Source organism: Sceloporus occidentalis, unplaced genomic scaffold (genome assembly GCF_023333645.1).
Source record: "Sceloporus occidentalis isolate IW3139 unplaced genomic scaffold, rSceOcc1.0.p SCAF_158, whole genome shotgun sequence".
In the NCBI taxonomy this organism is placed as follows: Eukaryota; Metazoa; Chordata; class Lepidosauria; order Squamata; family Phrynosomatidae; genus Sceloporus; species Sceloporus occidentalis.
In genome coordinates this window covers 93,978-114,114 of record NW_028317138.1, presented here as the reverse complement: position 1 = coordinate 114,114, position 20,137 = coordinate 93,978, and the positions used below count along the sequence as shown (strand labels likewise).

General features: G+C 46.4%; 1 protein-coding gene across 1 annotated transcript; it reads left to right on the top strand.

The window, feature by feature from the left end:
* The first annotated feature begins 9,689 nt into the window (after window positions 1-9,689).
* Window positions 9,690-15,237, top strand: LOC149280163 (CD82 antigen-like). The gene is made up of 8 exons (XM_089500736.1): window positions 9,690-9,755; window positions 12,742-12,814; window positions 13,064-13,188; window positions 13,457-13,531; window positions 13,675-13,782; window positions 14,270-14,419; window positions 14,668-14,751; window positions 15,160-15,237. The coding sequence occupies exons 1-8, from the start codon at window positions 9,690-9,692 to the stop codon at window positions 15,235-15,237; spliced, it is 759 nt and encodes a 252-aa protein (XP_089356862.1).
* Window positions 15,238-20,137: the final 4,900 nt, after the last annotated feature.

Sequence of the window (20,137 nt, the reverse complement as noted above, 5' to 3'; positions counted from 1 at the left end):
TTAATCCTAACCAGGGACATTTAGGAAGTATGTTAGCTTTAGAATTAACCACTTGAGCCCTGAGATTAGTATCCACGGGCAACATTAACTCTTTATTTTCTGACCCCTGATAATGTTATTTCACTGCGTATCTCCCCTAATCATATCTGTCTATTCTAGCCATTGACTTGGATGGCCACGTTGATGGTAGGTGGGTGTTCTTGTCCATTTAGCAGCCTGTTTAAGACTTTTTTATGGCTTTTATAGGGACTTTGGTTCACTTCCTGATACTGAGTGTTATTCCAAGTCAGAGTTTAATGGCGTTCGGTTCCCCGCGCTGTACGGCGGATGCTGAGCATGAGATAGGACGAGTTATCTGTGCTCAAAAGTCTCAGTTCCTGTTTTTTAAGCAGAAGATGATCTTACAATGTAACACCCTGACCTGGAAAAAGTTTGCCCCATTTTATTGTGATTGGGGCCTAGAACCCCACTTTACACTAATATATTAAATATACAATATATATATATATATATATATATATATATATATATATATATAATGCTAAATAGTGTTCTATACATTTAATTAAGATTTTAGTCGTCGGCCCCAAAGCTCTGTGTATCTTTTTTTTTTGTTTGTTTTTAACGAGGAAAACCACTCGCTGTGTGTATTAAATAAATAAAATAAAGTGCCTTTATGTCACGCTACCGGCAGGGAGATCCGCTGGGTCCCCCGGCCGGCAACAGCAACCACCGCGAGGCAGGGGGAGACCCTCCGCTTCGGTCCGGCAGCCGCAGCTGCCGCGAAGAAGAGGGAGACCCCCCGCTTCTGAACGGCAGCGGCAGCCGCCGCGAGGTAGGGGAAGACCCCCTGCTCCCGCACGGCAACCTCGGTCCCCGCGCAGAAGGGGGAGACCCCCCACTTCTGCACAGAAGACGCGGTCGCCGCGGAGAAGGGGGAGACCCCCCGCTTCTGCAGGGCAGGCGCAGCCGCCGCGGAGAAGGGGGAGACCCCCCGCTTCTGCACAGCGGAGACAGCCGCTGCAGATGGAAGGGGAACTTACCTCTTCCACGTCGCGTTCCCAGCAGCTTCACAGGTCCAGCTCTGGTATCCGGACGCGTTCTTCTTCACGCCACCTAGTGGCGCCCGAGGAAACTGCACCTGCTTATATAGGACGATTACGCAATCGCCAACCACAAGATGGCCGCGCAGGAAGTGACGTAACGGCACTTTGAAATTTTGGCGGGAGATCTCCAATTAGTGCCTAACTTCCTGTGCCTACTTAAGAGACTTCAGTACACTAAGACCTTGCCTTCTGATGGTCGTCTATGCCCTGTGCTAGCACCCAGATAGCGTTCCTCTGCTTGATTCCTGTATTTGACCTCGGCTTGCTTGACTATTCTGATCTCTGGTATCCTGACCTCGGCTTGCTCCTCGTTTATCCTACTCTCCGGTATCCTGACCTCGGCTTGCTCCTCGTTTTTCCTGCTCTCCGGTATCCTGACCTCGGCTCTCTGGACCATCCCTGCAGTCCTACCTGACTACGGAGTCTCCTCTGTACGCTGTGCCGTGACAGAATCAGAAGGCCATCATGAGACCCGCTTCGGTAGGACAAGGGTCCACTGAGGCTCGACTTGACGAGATGGATCATCGTCTGGATCAATTTGCTCAAGCTCTTCAGACCTTGCTTCAGCGTACTGATCCTTCGCAGCAAGCACCTCAACCTGTGGCGGCTCCTACTCCACCACCGTTACCAGTGGCCACGGTTCCTGCTCACCTGCCTCCACCCCAACGCTACAATGGGGATCCAGCAACCTGTCGAGGTTTTTTGAACCAGTGTGAGATACACTTTGAACTGTCTCCTTATGCCTTCCCCACTGAACGTGCCAAGGTGGGATACGTCATTTCACTCCTTACGGATAAAGCCTTGGCATGGGCTTCACCGCTTTGGGAGAGGAACGTCTCTACAGTGCGCTCCTATGCTGAATTTGTTTCCAGTCTACGTGCCGCATTTGATACTCCGGGTAGAAGGGCCACTGCTTCTAATTCGCTCTTTACCATCCGTCAGGGTTCCCGTCCGCTTCTGGAATACGCTATAGAGTTCCGGACCCTGATGGGAGAGGTGAACTGGACTAATGAGGCATTAGTGGCTGCCTTTCTGAATGGACTTTCTGAGACCCTCAAAGACGAGACTGCTGCCAGAGATTTGCCCACAGAACTAGACTCCGTGATTTCGTATATTTCCCAAATTGATCTGCGTCTCCGCCAAAGGCAAGCACAACGGGAGAGTTTGAAGTCACGTGACAAGGGTGAGAGATCTACTACACGCTTCTTACCACAGTTTTCTTCTGCCGATCCCTCGAACGAACCATCTGAGGAACCCATGCAGCTGGGAGCCACTCGACTCTCTGATCGAGAGAGGAACAGACGGAGACGGGAGGGATTATGCTTTTACTGTGGACTCTCGGGTCACTTTATCGGACACTGTCCTAGCAGGCCGGGAAACGCCCGCACCTAGGTAGGCGAGGGGAACCTACCATAGGTGTGGTGAACTATTCCCCTAACCTGTTCACCACCCGAATGACTGTTCCGGTTCGTCTAGTCTGGGACTCTGGATTCGTTAACACTGAGGCTTTCCTGGATTCCGGCGCTGCCGGCAACTTTATTGATTCTGTGTTTTGTGAGCAGCAACGCATTCCCACCCTATCCCTGCCCGTACCGTTAGCTATTGAAGCTATTGATGGTAGACCGCTTCGTCCTGATCAGATTTCTCGTTCTACAGCTCCACTCAACCTTGCCGTCGGGATTGTACACAAGGAACGTTTACAACTACTCGTCATCCGCTCGCCCTCCATTCCCATTATATTGGGATTTCCGTGGCTACAGGTACATAATCCTGTTATTGATTGGACTACGACTCAGATCACGTCCTGGAGTGCGCCCTGTAAGGCACATTGCCTCACTCCTCTAAAGCTTGCCACGATTACAGCCTCTTCGAGGGAGGCCTCTTCCCTGCCGAAACAGTACCAGGACTTCGCGGATGTATTTGATAAGAAAGAGGCTGAGAAACTACCACCACACAGACCGTACGATTGCCCGATTGACTTGCTTCCTGGGACCATGCCACCCCGGGGGCGGGTTTACCCACTCTCCATTCCGGAGACCCAAGCTATGGAATCGTACATAGAGGAGAATCTTCGCCGAGGATTTATCCGCCGGTCTGTATCACCCGCTGGCGCAGGGTTCTTCTTCGTGAAGAAGAAGAATGGGGAACTTCGTCCATGCATCGATTATCGGGGCCTGAACAAGATTACCAGGCGTAACACTTACCCTATTCCACTGATTTCCGAACTTTTCGACAGGCTACGTGGGGCTACTATCTACACCAAGCTGGATCTCCGGGGAGCGTACAATCTTGTCCGAATCCGTGCTGACGATGAATGGAAGACCGCCTTCAATACTCGTTCAGGACACTATGAATATACCGTTATGCCATTTGGGCTATGCAACGCCCCGGCGGTCTTCCAGGAGTTCATTAATGACTGCCTTCGAGACTTCCTTCAACAGTTTGTGGTGGTGTACCTCGATGACATTCTGATATACTCCTCCGATTTGCAGTCACACCGCACCCATGTTAAGCGCGTTTTGTCCCGACTACGGCTCCATGGACTATACGCTAAACTCGAGAAGTGTGAATTTGAGATCCAGAGGGTGATATTTCTTGGATACGTTATTACGCCCTCAGGCTTTGAGATGGACCCATCCAAGGTGCAGGCCATCAGAGACTGGCCTCAACCACTGGGCCTCAAACCCCTACTGCGTTTTTTGGGGTTTGCTAATTATTATAGACGTTTCATCCGTGACTACTCCAAGGTCGCTGCTCCCCTGACGGCCCTTACTAAGAAAGGGGCCAATACCCTGGAGTGGTCTCCCGAAGCCATTTCCGCTTTTTCCCGACTCAAGACCAAGTTTACCACCGCTCCTGTGTTACGTCATCCTGATCCTCGGTTACCGTTTGTTTTGGAGGTCGATGCATCTGAGTCTGGAGTCGGGGCTGTGCTTTCACAGAGGGCTTCCTATAGTGGTCCTCTCCATCCTTGCGGGTACTTCTCCAGGAGATTCTCCCCGGCGGAGAGGAACTATGATGTGGGAAACAAGGAACTTCTGGCTGTCATCCTCGCGCTGGAGGAGTGGCGTCATCTTCTGGAGGGTGTTCCTATTCCCACGCTAATTCTGACAGATCATAAGAATCTTCAGTATATAGAGACTGCCAAGTGCCTGAATCCCCGGCAGGCCAGATGGGCCTTGTTTCTTTCCCGCTTCTCGTTTGTCCTGACCTATCGTCCAGGCTCCAAGAACGTCAAGGCGGACGCTCTCTCCCGTATGCATGTGTCCCCCGAGGAGGAGGGTCGTGCGCCCGAACCCATCATACCTGCTACCAAGGTCCTGGCTGCTCTACATACTTGTTGCCGAACTCCCTTGCTTGACCGGATCGCTGGTTTTCAAGCCCGAGCTCCAGCCTCCTTGCCAGCTGGGAGACTGTTTGTTCCCGCGCACCTCCGTACCCGCGTGCTTCGCCTGTCCCATGGGTCCAGAACCGCCGGCCACCCTGGGCTAGCACGTACCAAGGACCTTGTTTCGAGGACATTTTGGTGGCCAGAATGGACTAAGGATACTGCCCTGTTTGTCCGCTCCTGTCTCAAGTGCGCCGCCAATAAGTCCTCCAGGAGACACCCTGCCGGGTTGCTTCACCCATTGCCCCGTCCTTCAAGGCCTTGGACTCACCTTGCCATGGACTTTATAGTGGACTTGCCCAACTCTAAGGGGCATACCGTGATTCTGATGATCATTGATCGTTTTTCTAAGATGGCGCACATGATACCTTTGAGGAAACTTCCCACGGCATCAGTATTGGCGGACATATTCTTGCGGGAGATAGTCCGTCTTCATGGAGTACCCACCGAGATCGTCTCCGACCGCGGTACCCAATTTATTGCACGTTTTTGGCGCGAGTTCACGAGGGCATTGGGTGTTACACTAGCGTTTTCTTCGGCCTATCACCCACAGTCTAACGGCGCTGCAGAGAGGGCTAACCAGCACCTTGAACAATATCTGCGCATTTTCATCAACCAACATCAGGATGATTGGGTTGACCTGCTTCCTTTGGCGGAGTTTGCTCGGAACAATGCGGTACAAGAGTCTACGGGAGAGTCCGCCTTCTATTGTGTCTACGGTCTTCATCCGCAACCCTTCCCTGGAGCCTTTCCGAATTCTACTGATCCTGCTTTGGAGGAACGGCTGACTAATATACAGTCCACCTGGGCTTCGGTGCAGAGAACTCTGGAACTGGCTGGTAGACGACAGGAACTCCAAGCCAACAAGAGACGTTCCGGTACTCCTGCGTATTCTCCGGGGGACCGCGTTTGGTTGTCTACGAGATACCTACGGCTCCGCGTGCCCAGCATGAAGCTGGCACCGCGTTTCATCGGTCCCTTTTCGATCGTCCGTCGGGTGAATCCTGTTGCCTACGAACTTTCTCTGCCTAGGACACTCCGTATCCCTCGAGTCTTTCATGTCTCCCTATTAAAGCCACTGGTCTGCAACCGTTTTTCTACTAGACCCCCTGTCGCGGGGACTTCAGGGCATATTCCTCAAGCCATCCTGGACTGTCGCAGACAACAAGGGAGTCTTCAGTATCTTGTTCATTGGAGAGGACATGGCCCAGAGGATCGTTCCTGGGTTCCTGAAGCTCGCTTCCACGCCCCTCATCTCGTGCGTGCATTCCATGCTAAGAGGCAGCGTGGTTCGGGCAGGGGTCGTCCTGAGGTCGCCCCTTTAAGGAGGGGTACTGTCACGCTACCGGCAGGGAGATCCGCTGGGTCCCCCGGCCGGCAACAGCAACCACCGCGAGGCAGGGGGAGACCCTCCGCTTCGGTCCGGCAGCCGCAGCTGCCGCGAAGAAGAGGGAGACCCCCCGCTTCTGAACGGCAGCGGCAGCCGCCGCGAGGTAGGGGAAGACCCCCTGCTCCCGCACGGCAACCTCGGTCCCCGCGCAGAAGGGGGAGACCCCCCACTTCTGCACAGAAGACGCGGTCGCCGCGGAGAAGGGGGAGACCCCCCGCTTCTGCAGGGCAGGCGCAGCCGCCGCGGAGAAGGGGGAGACCCCCCGCTTCTGCACAGCGGAGACAGCCGCTGCAGATGGAAGGGGAACTTACCTCTTCCACGTCGCGTTCCCAGCAGCTTCACAGGTCCAGCTCTGGTATCCGGACGCGTTCTTCTTCACGCCACCTAGTGGCGCCCGAGGAAACTGCACCTGCTTATATAGGACGATTACGCAATCGCCAACCACAAGATGGCCGCGCAGGAAGTGACGTAACGGCACTTTGAAATTTTGGCGGGAGATCTCCAATTAGTGCCTAACTTCCTGTGCCTACTTAAGAGACTTCAGTACACTAAGACCTTGCCTTCTGATGGTCGTCTATGCCCTGTGCTAGCACCCAGATAGCGTTCCTCTGCTTGATTCCTGTATTTGACCTCGGCTTGCTTGACTATTCTGATCTCTGGTATCCTGACCTCGGCTTGCTCCTCGTTTATCCTACTCTCCGGTATCCTGACCTCGGCTTGCTCCTCGTTTTTCCTGCTCTCCGGTATCCTGACCTCGGCTCTCTGGACCATCCCTGCAGTCCTACCTGACTACGGAGTCTCCTCTGTACGCTGTGCCGTGACACTTTAGTTACAAATATCCTGGAAAAAATGTTACATTGTAGAAATTGTGTTAAAAAAGCAATACACAATATAGTGATTTTTCGAACAAGCTCACACATAAGTCTCCTAAACAAAGTGCGACGGCATTGGCTTCGGCTTTCTGGATGTCTGGGGTAAATATTTTTCTGAATATTAGGGGAAATTTTTTTTTTTTAATTTTTTTTTTTTTTTGCATCTATATATCTGGGTAATTTCTTTTTTTTTTTCCTGAATAAAAAAAAATCTGAATATTTATTTATTTATTTATTTATTTTGAATATAGAGGAATTTCTCAATTTTTTTTTTTGTATCCTCTTTTTAAATATAATTTCTTGCTTTCAGTTTCCCAAGGAGAGAGTGGAAATATGTAAGATATCGATCTGGTACACAATTAATTTTGATACATTGAACATCGGACGCATTGTGCCTTAAATGCCCCCTTTGAGATCTTTTTGTGTTCCGTAGCTGACGGAGGGGCCGCCGTCTCTCTCTCTAGCGGGCCATGCCTGGGAACCGGCGCTCAGAGGGGGCTTCATTTCCATACCAATAGAGACTCCGACACAAAAGGTCAGATGTGGACGTGGGCTTCTTCTGTCATTACAGCTGCCGAGCCAGGCTCCCCCTGCCGCTTTTGTTGGTAGCCCTGTGGCTAGTTCATTCCCGGCTGTGCTCGAAGTCCTAATCACGGCCGATAAGGTGCTCTGCGTGCAGAGACGGACAGAGGCTCCATTGTGTCTTTTCCAAACACACCCAGCTTTTAGCCACGACAAAGCGTCGCTAAGCCGGCTCTTTGAAAACAACGCATACAAAAGAGGGAACAGAAGCGGGGCGCGTCCCTCCTCTCCAAAACCACCCAGTAACGTCTCCATTCCGACACGAAACCACCGCTTACAGACCTGTGGATCTAACGTGCTGCAGCAAATCGGCCCCATTCGGCCCCATCTAGTCTGCTGTAAACACTCAAACCTTAACGTCTTAGATTCCGGAGCCGTATGCCTATCCCGTGCATGTTTAAATCCCCTTGCTGTATTACCCTCTACCACCTCTGCTGGGAGGCTGTTCCGCTTATCTACTACACTTTAATGCCATGGGATTGTGGGCCATGAGGTTAATTCATAAGATTCCGGAAGCGTTACAGATAAGGAAGCTTCTTTCTGTTCTCCTTTTAGACGGGGAACTGGTTTGCAAACTAATATTAGAATTCTGGGCTTTTTTTTTTATATATACATTTTAAAGAGATTTCTTTTACTTGCTTATATCTGCCTGTTTTATCTTTGAGAAGCCCGTAGAGCGCAGTGTACACCTACACCTGCGGACTTTCTAAATGAACTGTGACTTGTCAGGAGGGGAAGATATTCTGAATGGTATCACCTGTGTTCAAGCAGGGATATCCCGGCTGTGATAAAGCAGGGAGAAAAGCACCAGTTGGGATGCTGAGATATCATTAAATCAGAGTAGAATATGATGGTGTCGGCTCCAGACTGCGTGACCCTGAGAATCTACCCTGAGACTGGGGTAAAACCCTGAGAGTCGGGGGGGGGGGGCAAATCCAGAGAGTTTCTAGGTATGTATGTGAGAGGCTGCATATGTCATACATGGAACTCTCATAGCTCTGGATGATGGCCCTGCTACTAATTTACTCTCTGATAGACCCATTTATGTAGACAATGTTCATAGAACTATTGCCCCAACCCGGGGCAACTAAAAGGTGTTGGCATTGTGGCCACCTAGAGGATGTCAGGGCATCCTTGGGTATTAGAGTGTGTTATCCAACGCAGGCGGTAAAGGGACGGCGTTAGATCCTCCTTCTCCTGCGGCTGTGATGTGTCTGAGCTTGCCACGGCGCGCATGCTGACAGCGGGGATTCTGTGGGAGCAGTCTGCGCGAAACGGACCTTTCAGATCATGGGATTGAGACGTGTTAGGGGTTGGATTAACCCCTTTTCCTCTAATCTATCTCCAGGCAGCAATTTGGGGACAGTATAGTGTGTTTGGAATAATTAGAAATGACGTAATCTGCTGCCTGCATTTCATTGGCCGGGGGCTCACAGTGGGGCGCAGTGATAATTGGGATAAACTCTCTGAAAACCGACGCATTCCCTCCTCCCAGCCATTTTTTTTCCTATTTTTTAATTATGCCGGTAAAATGGAATATTCAGGGGAAGAGCGCCGGTAACATTGTCTTCATTATGCCTTTTATTTGTAGAGAACGCTAAGGTCGCCCTGAAGATTTGGGTGTTTTTTATAACAAATTAATAAAATAACCGTACATTCTATTTGGATGATCTCTTTTCACACGTCCAACCTCTGCAGAGGAAGGTAGATCACTTCCACGAATGCCAAGTCTCCTCCACCATCACTGGGTTCTAGATCAGGTAGCAGAGGACCTCTGCTCTAGGTTTCCAGAACCCTGTGATGTTTGGGGGGGGGGGGGGGAGGCGCAAGCTTTTATATTATTAGTATATTCCAGTTCTTTTGTTTAGATCCAAGCTATGGACCTCTCTTCCCATGATGGAGATCCAGAAAGAAAATAAATGATCTTTCTTAATTGTTCTAGGTAACTCAATTCCAGGTTCTGGCATTAACTGATGCCAAAAGATGCCACTTATCTTGGTGTAATTATAAGTGTTATCTGGTGATTGAGCTGTGAGCACCTTGCACATTGTTCTCATATTCCTGATAATCTAGAACAAGGTCCTCTAACAGCGTGGCCAGGCCACTGAATAGGCGCGAGAGCTCCAAGTTATCTTGTTTCTTTTCGCGAGTTTGTTTTTTCTGTAGCTTTACATAAAACATTCCATCTCGTTACCTTGCAACCTACTAATAGATTGTCAGCTCCCAAGCTCAAGGTCCTCTTCTGCTTCTGTGAGTTCATCTTATTGCCCTGTTGTATCTCTTCAGCTTTCATGTCTTTGCCGGTTTTCACGTTTTTCTCTTTATTCACCAGGATCTGACGCATCGAAAACATGGCAAGTGACGGCTGCATGAAAGTCACCAAATATTTCCTGTTCCTCTTCAACCTCCTGTTCTTTGTAAGTATCCGGCACGTCGGCGGTTAATGGACTATATATAGATATACTATATAGAGCAAACAATTGGAAACTTTCACTCCCCCCCCCCCCGTTAAGGGGCAACGGCTGCGTCTGTAAATCTGTAACGTTTTCTAACTATTTTAAAACTTTTTACGCTGCAAAATATTGGTGCCAATCAAACCCATTCAGGAATCTGATTGGCCAGCAGAGATTTTGGTGATTTATGTTCATTCGTTGGGCATAAAAATGAGTGATTCTGAAGTGGTCCAATAAGTGTAATGGTTCCATTGGTCGCTATGGTGATAAGACCCTATTTCAGCTTTGCACTGCTTTTTATACATAGCCCCGTCATGCGCATCCATCCCGGCGTGCTATCTGGCAGCCCAGAGTGGGCTGTGGAATATTATAAGGTCACTCGCCTGGTCAACCTCCCACTCATGCTTTTCCTAAGAGTCGCTTATCAGGGCCGCGCATGTGTCCATTCACCCATTGTTTTTTTTTTTTCTTCTTTAATCTCTGTGTTATTGGGCTTTATCCAAGTGCAGTCACCCCCCCCCCGCATCCTGCACCGCGCAACCCCCTGCTTCATACACACACAACAGTGTGACGATACACACAGCCCCATTCCCACTGCCCGACGTTCCAATGGAATGTCGTGTATCGCTAGCGTGTTAACCGCGCGGAACGATGTACGGATACACGGTAATCCGCGTTCTATCGAGATGATCCGTCTCATAGAGTCGCTGAAAGAGTGGTGGATCAATGGAATAGCTTTCCAGCAGAAGTGGTAGTGCATATACACATCGCATGTACCGATTAATTAAAATGTGGGAACTTGGATGTCGGTGTAATTGTCCTAATCTCTCCCCGAAGGATCTCTGCCCCCCCTTAGAGCAACAGGGAAAGAATCATTTCAGAATAAGGAAGAGCTAAGAACGCCGATCTCTGCTTTCCGGTTACTAAACTTCTTTTTCTTCGGCTAAAACTCCCTTCTCGTCCTCTTTTTTAAGTATTCCTTACTCGTCTCCAAAACGTTCTTCTGCAGACGCCAAGTTCGTTCTTGCGATGGCGTCCCCAGCGAGGCTGTTAACCCTCTTTGGTTCTGAATCTGCTGGTGATTTATAAATGAAAGATCGAAAGAGAACATAAGTGCACTCCCGCACGGCACTCGAAGGGTTAAGCGTAGCCAGGGTCCGTCCGTCCGTCCGTCTGTCTCTTTGGGAATGTCAGAGCCGCCTGCTAGGACTGGCGCGGCTGAGTTGGGACGCTCGGCAGACCCGGCCGGCTCCGGGGTAGAATGTGTCAGAGAGGCAGCCGGGGCCGGGTAATACGCAGCTGTTGCCTCCTCTTGCGTTTGAGGCCCAGACAGCTGGATCCAGTTTGAAAATGCAAGGAATTTGCCCCCTCCATGCTGTTATCTGCTCCAGGGGTGTTTTTTCCCCCCCAAAACAGAGGTTTCGAAGTTCCCTACAAAACTCTGCACTGCTCTGTCCTCATAGAAGGGGTTCATACCGAATCCTGTTGGGTCCCCAGGGGTTAATTTATGTGGCTTGGGTAAGATCAGGGTTCGGCGTTGGCTTTTGGCACCCGAAGGGTTACCGTACAGTTGGGGGAGTGAATGGAGGGGCTCCCTCTATAAGCATTCTGGGAATGCGCGCGCCCTGTTTTTGTATACACCTCTCGCCCGTCGGAGAACAGACTCGCCCTGATCCAATGCAGACGCGCATTACATCTGTCCAAACCCTGCCTGATGTATAAAATACTTCCTTTTCAAATGAAAGGAAACAAACACCCTCTTAAAATAAACCCTTCCTCTTGGTCGACCTGCACAAAGCTCCGGTATATGTTGGTGCTACGTGAAATCGTATCCATATTTTTTACGCATTAAGAATTCATTGATATAGCGGGTTCCCGACGTAGACGACGCTTTGCGGTTATTTACTACAGACCGGGGGGGGGGGGGAGATGTCCTTCGAAACTATGTGATGGTCCAAGAAGGGACTGAGGAATTTTGTCGCTGGATAGTTTGCATCTGGGCTTGAGCGTTGCGGGTAGAGCCAGGACAGCGTACTGTTTTTTTTGTTTTTTTTTTTAATAGAAGTAAATCCAGATGCTTCCAAGCTGGGCCTAGTATGTGGATCCCTTCCCGTTTAGACAGAATCCACGTGGTGGGTGAGAGGGTCCCACGTCACCCACGCTGACCACGGGGTTAGGCAGGGCCAGCATCATCTCATGGCGCCCGCCCCAGACGTGTTCCCTGGGGTACTGAAAGGTGTGAGCTTCATACAACGGCCAGGGAACCGACACCCAGGGGTTTGTGGTGCTGGTGGAATATGTCGAAGGCACAGGGAGACGAGGACAAAGTGATAAAAATGGAGAATTCCGTAGAAACAGTCAGTCGAAGATCGCTAGACACATTAAATTGGGAATTAGAATTTCAGCGGCTTTATCAATAGAAAGGTTTGCGTCAAAAAAATGAGCTTCAGACACTCACAGGTTACACGCGGGACCCGATGCGGAATCCTGTGAACGTTTTGGATCATCCTACCTTCTCTTCTTCGCAGATCGGATTAGCTCAGCGCTCCACGCCGCCATCATTCAACCACTGCTCTCGTCATACACACTGCTCTTTCTAATCGCCTCCCACCACGACCCACCGCTCTTCCAAACCACTTCCCCTCGATACTATATCTTTAATTTCTCCAATGCTCCATCATAACATTTTTGGATCAACCCAACCTTACCGCTTCACCGCCACCTGCTCGTCCCATTTTGGTTACTCTCATGCTTTTTCTTATCCATCATTCACTCTATCACCATCCCACTTGTTTTAGAAAAGTTTCTCTTCCTCGCTCGTCTCATTAGGTCTACCCGGTTCTCTCTCCATTCCTTTGATTATTCTCCAGAGGTTTTTTTTCCCCTAAACGCGTCCACCATAGTTTTTATTGATTGAGGCCCTAAAAGTGACTTTTCTTCCTCTCCCCAGATCCTTGGAGCTGTGATACTTGGCTTTGGAATATGGATTCTGGTGGACAAAACCAGCTTTGTAGCAGTTCTCCGTGAGTAAAAAAACCCACTATGTTTGTAAAGGATAGACCATGCTACATGAAGACCCAACAATGCTCTTCTTGGGTTGGCTCAACAACATGGAGAATAGAAATAAAAATTCCCGGCCTTCTCCAACCTCCCATGGAATAGCAACTTTAATAAAAGTCGTTGGTTTGGGTTTTCCAGTAGTGCGGACAGCAGGGGGCGGTATAAGACTGCATGGGAAACTTATTCGTTGTTTCTCATTGCGTTGCTCACAGAGAGTTCATCCTCATCCTTGAGAATTGGCTCTTACATCCTGATCGCGGTGGGGGGATTCACGATGGCCATGGGATTCCTTGGCTGCGTAGGAGCCGTGAACGAAGTCCGATGTCTGCTGGGTTTGGTGAGTATTTTAATTAAAAAACAAACAAAATTATACAAAAGTAGGACAAGTTTCCTTGGCTTTTTAACCAATAGCAGAATAGAAAGGGCAGATACATCAGGCCAAACATAGTCCAGGCGTGCCGGTGGGGCCAAAGTTCCACATTTTTGGACCGTTTGTCCAAGCTTATATGGTTTTGGGTGGTATTGGGACCCCCATAATATAATCTGCCTTTACATGCGTTGCTTAATGAATACGTATGATGATCATGAATCTCCTCTGGTTTCAGTATTTCACCTTTTTGCTGATTATCCTCATCGCTCAAGTTGTAGCCGGAGTTCTTATTTACTTTCAGCGCGATCAGGTAAGAAATATTTTTTTATTTTTTTTTTCTCTATACCCCTTTTAATTGTATTTATTAATAACTGTGTTATCTCTCTCTATCGTTTTCTTCTCTTCTCTTTCTTTTTTCCTCACCCGACTTTGTCGTCTTCTTTCCACGATCAGCTGAAGAACGAAATGTCCTCGATAATCCACGATCTCATTATAACCTATAACTACGAGGACGGCAAAAACACGAGTGCGGAGAATACTTGGGATTACATTCAGCGAAACGTAAGTTTGAAACGATGAGGCTTTTGGGAGCAAAAAATAAACAATAATAAAAAAAAGAATAATAATAATACCGGTAGCGAGATTATTAGCATTGGGTTCTGTTGTGTGTCGACGTCTAATGAGCATTGAAGTCCATCAGATGCAGCTGCAGCTTCCTTGGAATTCTGTATCCTAGAATAATCTTTATATCATTGTTTGACTTCTTGAATAGCATCATATGACGTAGAAACAGAGTTTGCTGGCAGATCGACCCCAATTCTGCCCGCAAAGACTCAAACCTTAATCAGCCGTTGGTCTCGTCTTAGATTCAGGAGCTGTATGTCTATCCCATGCATGTTTAATACCCTCACTGTATTATCCTCTACCACTTCTGCTGGGAGGCTGTTCCACGTATCTACTGTCCTTTCATGTGAAAGCATGGTAGTTGTCCAAACAATGTACAGGTTTTCCAATCTTCTATCTCCTATCCTTTTGTCTTTGGTTACAGCTGGAATGCTGTGGTTGGTCCAACAGCCAAAACTGGACCGCAAACCCTATAGTTGCCAACAGCACAGATGCTTTCCCCTGTTCCTGCCTCAAAAACGAAACTACGGTGAACGGCTTCTGCGATAGCAAACCTGATCTGATCTATGACAAGGTGAGTGGGATCAGGTAGGGTCGGGTATTGAGATGGAGGAAAGCAGCATTAAACTTTCCCCCTGGTTATGGATGGCATGGTCGTCACTTTGTTGAGTTTTAATTTCAACGAAAAACCAGGTTACTACATGAAAAATGATTAACCAACGCTCCTGATGTCTCCCTTCCCTATAATCCTGGTACTGTGGGGGAGGGGAGTGTGTAAAAGCACAGTAAAGCGATAATTTGTTACCATTTGTTGCCTCCTAGGGCTGCATGGAAAGTGTGGAAAGCTGGCTGTCGAACAATCTGGGAATCATTTTGGGGGTCTGCGTAGGAGTTGCTGTCATCGAAGTGAGTAGAACCCAAAATATCTGCAACTATCCACAATCTTCTCCTAGGAAAGCCCCTATAGCACCTACCACTTTCTGAGCCAAACCCTGATATTTACATTAGACACAGTGGCGTACCTGGAATATTTGCCCCCAGGAGCGCATCCTGTACGTGACACCCCACATCAGCCCCCTGTCATGCGCGCGCACATTCATTCACACGCACATTCATGCGCGCGCGCACAGTCATGCGCACACATACTTAGACTTATTCCTGCTCACACACTGGCCTGATCCAGGTGGGACTGGCCATTTGTGAACAATTTTTGGACCCCCTGTAATTACACCACTGACTGGACACTTCTGCTGCAACGCTGGGGTTTCTTGGATCTGCTGCTCTTGGTCGTCTCATAACATTGTATCTTTGCAGCTTCTGGGTCTCATCTTGTCCATGTGCTTGTGCCGAAACATTCAGAGCGAAGATTATACCAAGGTACCCAAATACTGAGGAGCACCTCAACTGGAAGCTACGCCTGGACACCCACAAGGGAAGGGAATTGCCCCTTCCAGCATCTCAGAACCTTCTCCAAACTCCTCTTCCATCACCAAGCTACCCTGTGTATATATGTATATGTCTCTATTGCCAAATCGTGTAAATAGAGGACCAGACCACGTCGGACACTGACACAAGATTTGACTACTTTAGCAATTTTGGTCACTTTTAGGTTGGGGGGGTTCTAGCCCCCCCCCCCGGTATAAAGCTTCATCATACACAAAGTTACACCGCATGGAAAATGTTCAGTTATATGTAGATTGTTTAGAAAAAGAAAATAATTAAGTATTCCATTATTATTCCTGAAATTCCAGCAAAAGTAATCTCCAAAGAAGAGAGAGAGAGAGAGAGAGAGGGATTAAAAAAAAAAAGAAAATTGGACTTAGAAAAATGAAATAGCTAAACGTTATGTATAAATATTTTTCATAGAGAAAAGGGAATTGGCTCTTTCTAAATAAATACTTTTTTTATTTCTGTAAAGAAATGAACAAAAATAAGTTAGAATTGTAAATAAAGCTATGGTACTCGGTACCGCCGATTAATGTCCTTTACTAGAACCTTCACTGTGTGTAGGAAGAGATACTGGTTTATAATAGAGCCACAGTCATGTAGCTGGTAAGGGTTAAAGTGGATCCAAAGCAGAGTTTTTTTTTGAAATTTTTTTTTTAGTTTTTATTTCCTCTTTTTTTCTGGTTTTTTTTGGGGGGGAGGAGGTTGTTGTTTTGTTAAAGTTCAGAAGTTTTTTTTTCTTCAAATGGGAACAATCATATAGTTGGTAAGGGTTAAAGTGGACCCAAAGCAGATTTTTTTTTTTTTTTTTTTTTTTAAATAGTTTTTAATTATTTTCTTCTTTTTGTTTTTTGCTATTTTTTTTTTTTGCTTTTCGTTATCGAAGCTTAGAAGAGTTTCCCTCAAATATGAACAGCCATATAATTTCATTAACCCTGTGTCATGCTTGTTACTTTTTTTTTTTTTTTACTCCTCCCATATTAACAAGGCTTCCTCTTCCTGATTGGCTGAGTGTTTGCGTATTTTTAAATAACGCCCATTATAATTGGAAAAGGACTTTGAAGGGCGAAAGAGAACATTTGAGGTCGATTAATAATCAGCGCCACTAGCGCTGAACCATTTTAACAAAATACATGGTTACAGCTAGTGGGGTTTTTTTTGTTTGTTTGTTTTTTTATATAAATATAAAAGGTCCACTTTTAAGAAACTTGGTTTTCCTTTGGAATTCCTAAATATGTTCTTGTATCCACCACTTTTCACTGATCTCCCTATCCTGTCTGGGCTTCTTATTTAAAGGCACTGGATAGAAAAAAAAAATATATATTTTTTTTTTGAATCACAGTCACATTTTTAATGATCTACAAAAAAAATACTTTTTGTTTGTTATATAGTTAATTTAGGTCATTGAGGAACTTGTTAATTAGAAGTGGCGCAGGTTGTTTGGGACTTAGAGGTCTTGCTATGATAATCGTGTTACCGGCTAGTAAAAAAAGCAAAACAGGTTGCCACAATTAGAATTGGTGCGGGCCGCCGTTAATGCCTCATTGATAACTCTACCATACGGCAATTTTGTGATGCATAAGTGGCCATGTTTTTTTTTTTTTTTCTTGCTCGAAGAAGAACTAGAACATTGAATGACTAGCCATCTTTGCTATGGAAGCTCCTTAAAAGTAGCAAAGTTAATGGTAATAAATTACCCCGGGTAGGGCCATCATAATAATACCCCTCACGCCTTTAATTACTTCCACGATACATTGTATATTATCATTTTTTTCCGCTTTTGTTATATTATAGAATTTCATAGCCTAGACAGCTGTAAAGGGATTTCTCGCTCAAATACGGCCGCACCAAAGCAAATAGGTGGTGTTTGACCAGCGGCGATGGCATGAAAAGGGCCCGCATCTGTGTGATAAGTAGCAGCTTCATGGCAGGGTCCTTCTTCACCCCGTCGTAGCTACAAAACTAACTGCGCTCTACAATAAGAACCCTACCTGTAACTGCCATATCGTTATTTTGTGTTCCAATGAGATCTGATCACTTAAATATTAAAACTTGTGAATGAACAAATTGGACTGAATTGTATATGATTATTTCACTGCTTTTTAAAATCTGAGTTTGTGACATTTTTTTTTAAATCAAGGTTATGTGTCCTTCAACTATTGAATAGAACAGCTAAAAACCTAATTAGGCCCTTGTTGTTGTGACTTCTTGAGATCAAAGGCTTATTATTATTTACGCAGCGCTTAATACAATACATATATTCAAGGGGTCTGACGAGATGAGAACCGACAGACCAAGACAAACCGATACATTAGGTTGAGAGAGCCCGGCTCGCAAGAGCTGACAATCTAGAGATCAATATTCTTACTTACAACCCTGACCCTCTACAACAACAAAAAATTCTGTAGAACCCAACCTAAGGAAATGTGGTGTTACAGAAACAAAGAAACATTTTATTGACTGTTTATTCCTTTGCATCAAGCTATGTTATGGTCGAAGTGAAACCGTTTCTTCTTGCTATTTCCCAGTTAAACTAGTTTTCCCGGGATGGTTGATGTTCCTCGCATCGGCCTGCAGGTGGCGCTGCTGCAACATCCATTATTTCTGATAAGCAGGAAATCCGAATAGTTAAAATGCAATGATCTGTCTAAAAATGCGCAGACAGCATGTTATGTGTGTGTATGTATAAATATATACACATAAGTAGGAGTTCATCAGAAACTAGAGGGTAAAACTGGGCCAAATGTGCGATTTTGTTCATTCGGGAGTTTCTGCAAATATCTCAGATTTTTCCCATTTTAGTGGGAACTCCTGCAGAAATAATATACTTATTATTATTATTATTATTATTATAATAATGCACTTTAAATGTAGTGCGGTCATATTCATCATGATACAAGTGATTTATTTTTATTTCTTTTTTTAGCATATAGGCAAAACGTCTCGGCACCTTTTTAGTAGAGGGAATACCCAGGTGCAATTCAGGCAACATCACGATAATGCAATAAAAAAGCGACGGTACAATCACTTCTCCCCTTGATATCGCCTTCTTAGTGACGATCCTCTAAATCTTAAGGCAGTTACGGATTTCTATCACCATGCTTACCGTTTAAGCCTTCCCAACGTTCGTGTTAAATATTTGGGGTGAATGCGCATGATGTGGCCCTTGGCGTCAATCTGTTTGTGCTAAAGCTCCGGGGGGGCTGGTCGAGTTTATATTCTAGAACGTACCTTAAAAAAAAAAAATCCGCAAACAAACAGTCCTTATCGATTGGCTGCCAAGGATGCTAGAAAAAAAGTTGTCGAGTTCATAATCATCTCAAACGGCTCATTCATGATGGGCGCAGGTGAGTTGAGCCCAAACTCCATTAAACTCGAGGGCTGTTGAACTTGGCCGCTGAGCCGACTGCCTGATTCAAGTGACAGACTGGACTCGCGCAATCAATTTGACTTGGATGCAGCTGAGTGGCGCTCAACAGCGACTTGAACCAACTCTACGGATGATTGGATGCTGTCGAGATTTCTCTGGCTAAATCAGTTGAGTAACTCGACAGGGAACTCAAACTTTGTGACTGAACCCAGCCTCTGTATTAATAATAATAATAATAATATAATATTTTATATACTTTCCACAGCGCTTCTTACAGTCTGACAAAACTAAAACAAACAGACTGAGATGGAGCAGTAGGTAAAGAGGGCTTGGCTCGCAAGCTTACAATCTAGTTTTTCCCTGTTCCAAGGCCAGATGTTCTAACACAATCAGGAGATTTTGGGCCATTACTTTGCCTTGGTTAGGTTCCTTGCGTGGTCGTTCGTGTCCTGCGCTCGGGAGCATCTATAGAATCTTCTGCAATATCTAACCTCCTACAAATACACTCCCTGCCAGGTCGTCCCTAAAAAGAACAGTTTTTTCAGCCTGGCGTGGACTTCTCAAAAGATAGCCCTGCTTTCCCAATTTTGGTGACAGCTCCTGCAGGTCCATCAGCTGCCTTTCCTTCTGTATGGAATCATTTCACAGCCTATAAAGTCATAGCGGATTCTTCTGGACCTCTGCTTGTAAATCTGCATAACTAAACGGTTAATATTACTTTTTTTTCCCCTTTTAAATCTCACCCCTGCATTCTTTCCGCACATTCCTTTAGGGTCTTTGATATTCACCCCTACGCTTTCCCACATAGCTGATGTCAGGAAAAAGTTTCTCGGCACCATCTCTGGTGTTCACCTTCTCCAGGGAATCCATCCCGGAGAAACCCGTGATGAGTTATTCTCGTATTTATCCCAGAAACAGCTGGACAACATCTCCTGCGGAGTATAAATAACTGTATGGAGGACATTGCACACTGGGGCCTCTAGAGGGCGCTGCAGACACACTGAGTACATAACTGGTTTACATATAGAAAAAACTATTTCTAAGCCGAATAAATTAAGGATTAAATGCGATATATTGGAACTCATGCATTTTCTCTGGATCTTGGGAATTTAAGTTGAACAGCAGCTGGAGAGCTAGTTGTTTGTAGCCTTTGAAGTGAAGCTTTTCTAGAAGAATATAGAACATAAAGCATTTAAAAGAGCCACGGCCCTTGAAATTGTTCTTGTTTTGAAAAATCAAAAAAGTCACTTAATAAAACGGCATCAATAACTGAAAGATAAAAGGCTGTACTTCTGGCTTTTATCTCAGCTTAGTGTTTGCCTTTTACTTTTAGTGTCAGTGGAGCGAAATGCGTTTACAAAAAGACTTAGAACATAACATTCGTAACATACTCTCGTGTTTCAACTTAATATAAGCACAGGGTCAGATATAGCTTTTGATACAAACTGATGTCAGTATTGACTTAGAATGATGTCA

Coding starts and splice junctions, on each gene's coding strand:
- LOC149280163 (XM_089500736.1), top strand. CDS start 9,690: ATGGCAAGTGACGGCTGCATGAAAGTCACCAAATATTTCCTGTTCCTC. Junction 14,420..14,667: donor CTGATCTGATCTATGACAAG/GTGAGTGGGATC, acceptor GTTGCCTCCTAG/GGCTGCATGGAAAGTGTGGA. Junction 14,752..15,159: donor TAGGAGTTGCTGTCATCGAA/GTGAGTAGAACC, acceptor GTATCTTTGCAG/CTTCTGGGTCTCATCTTGTC.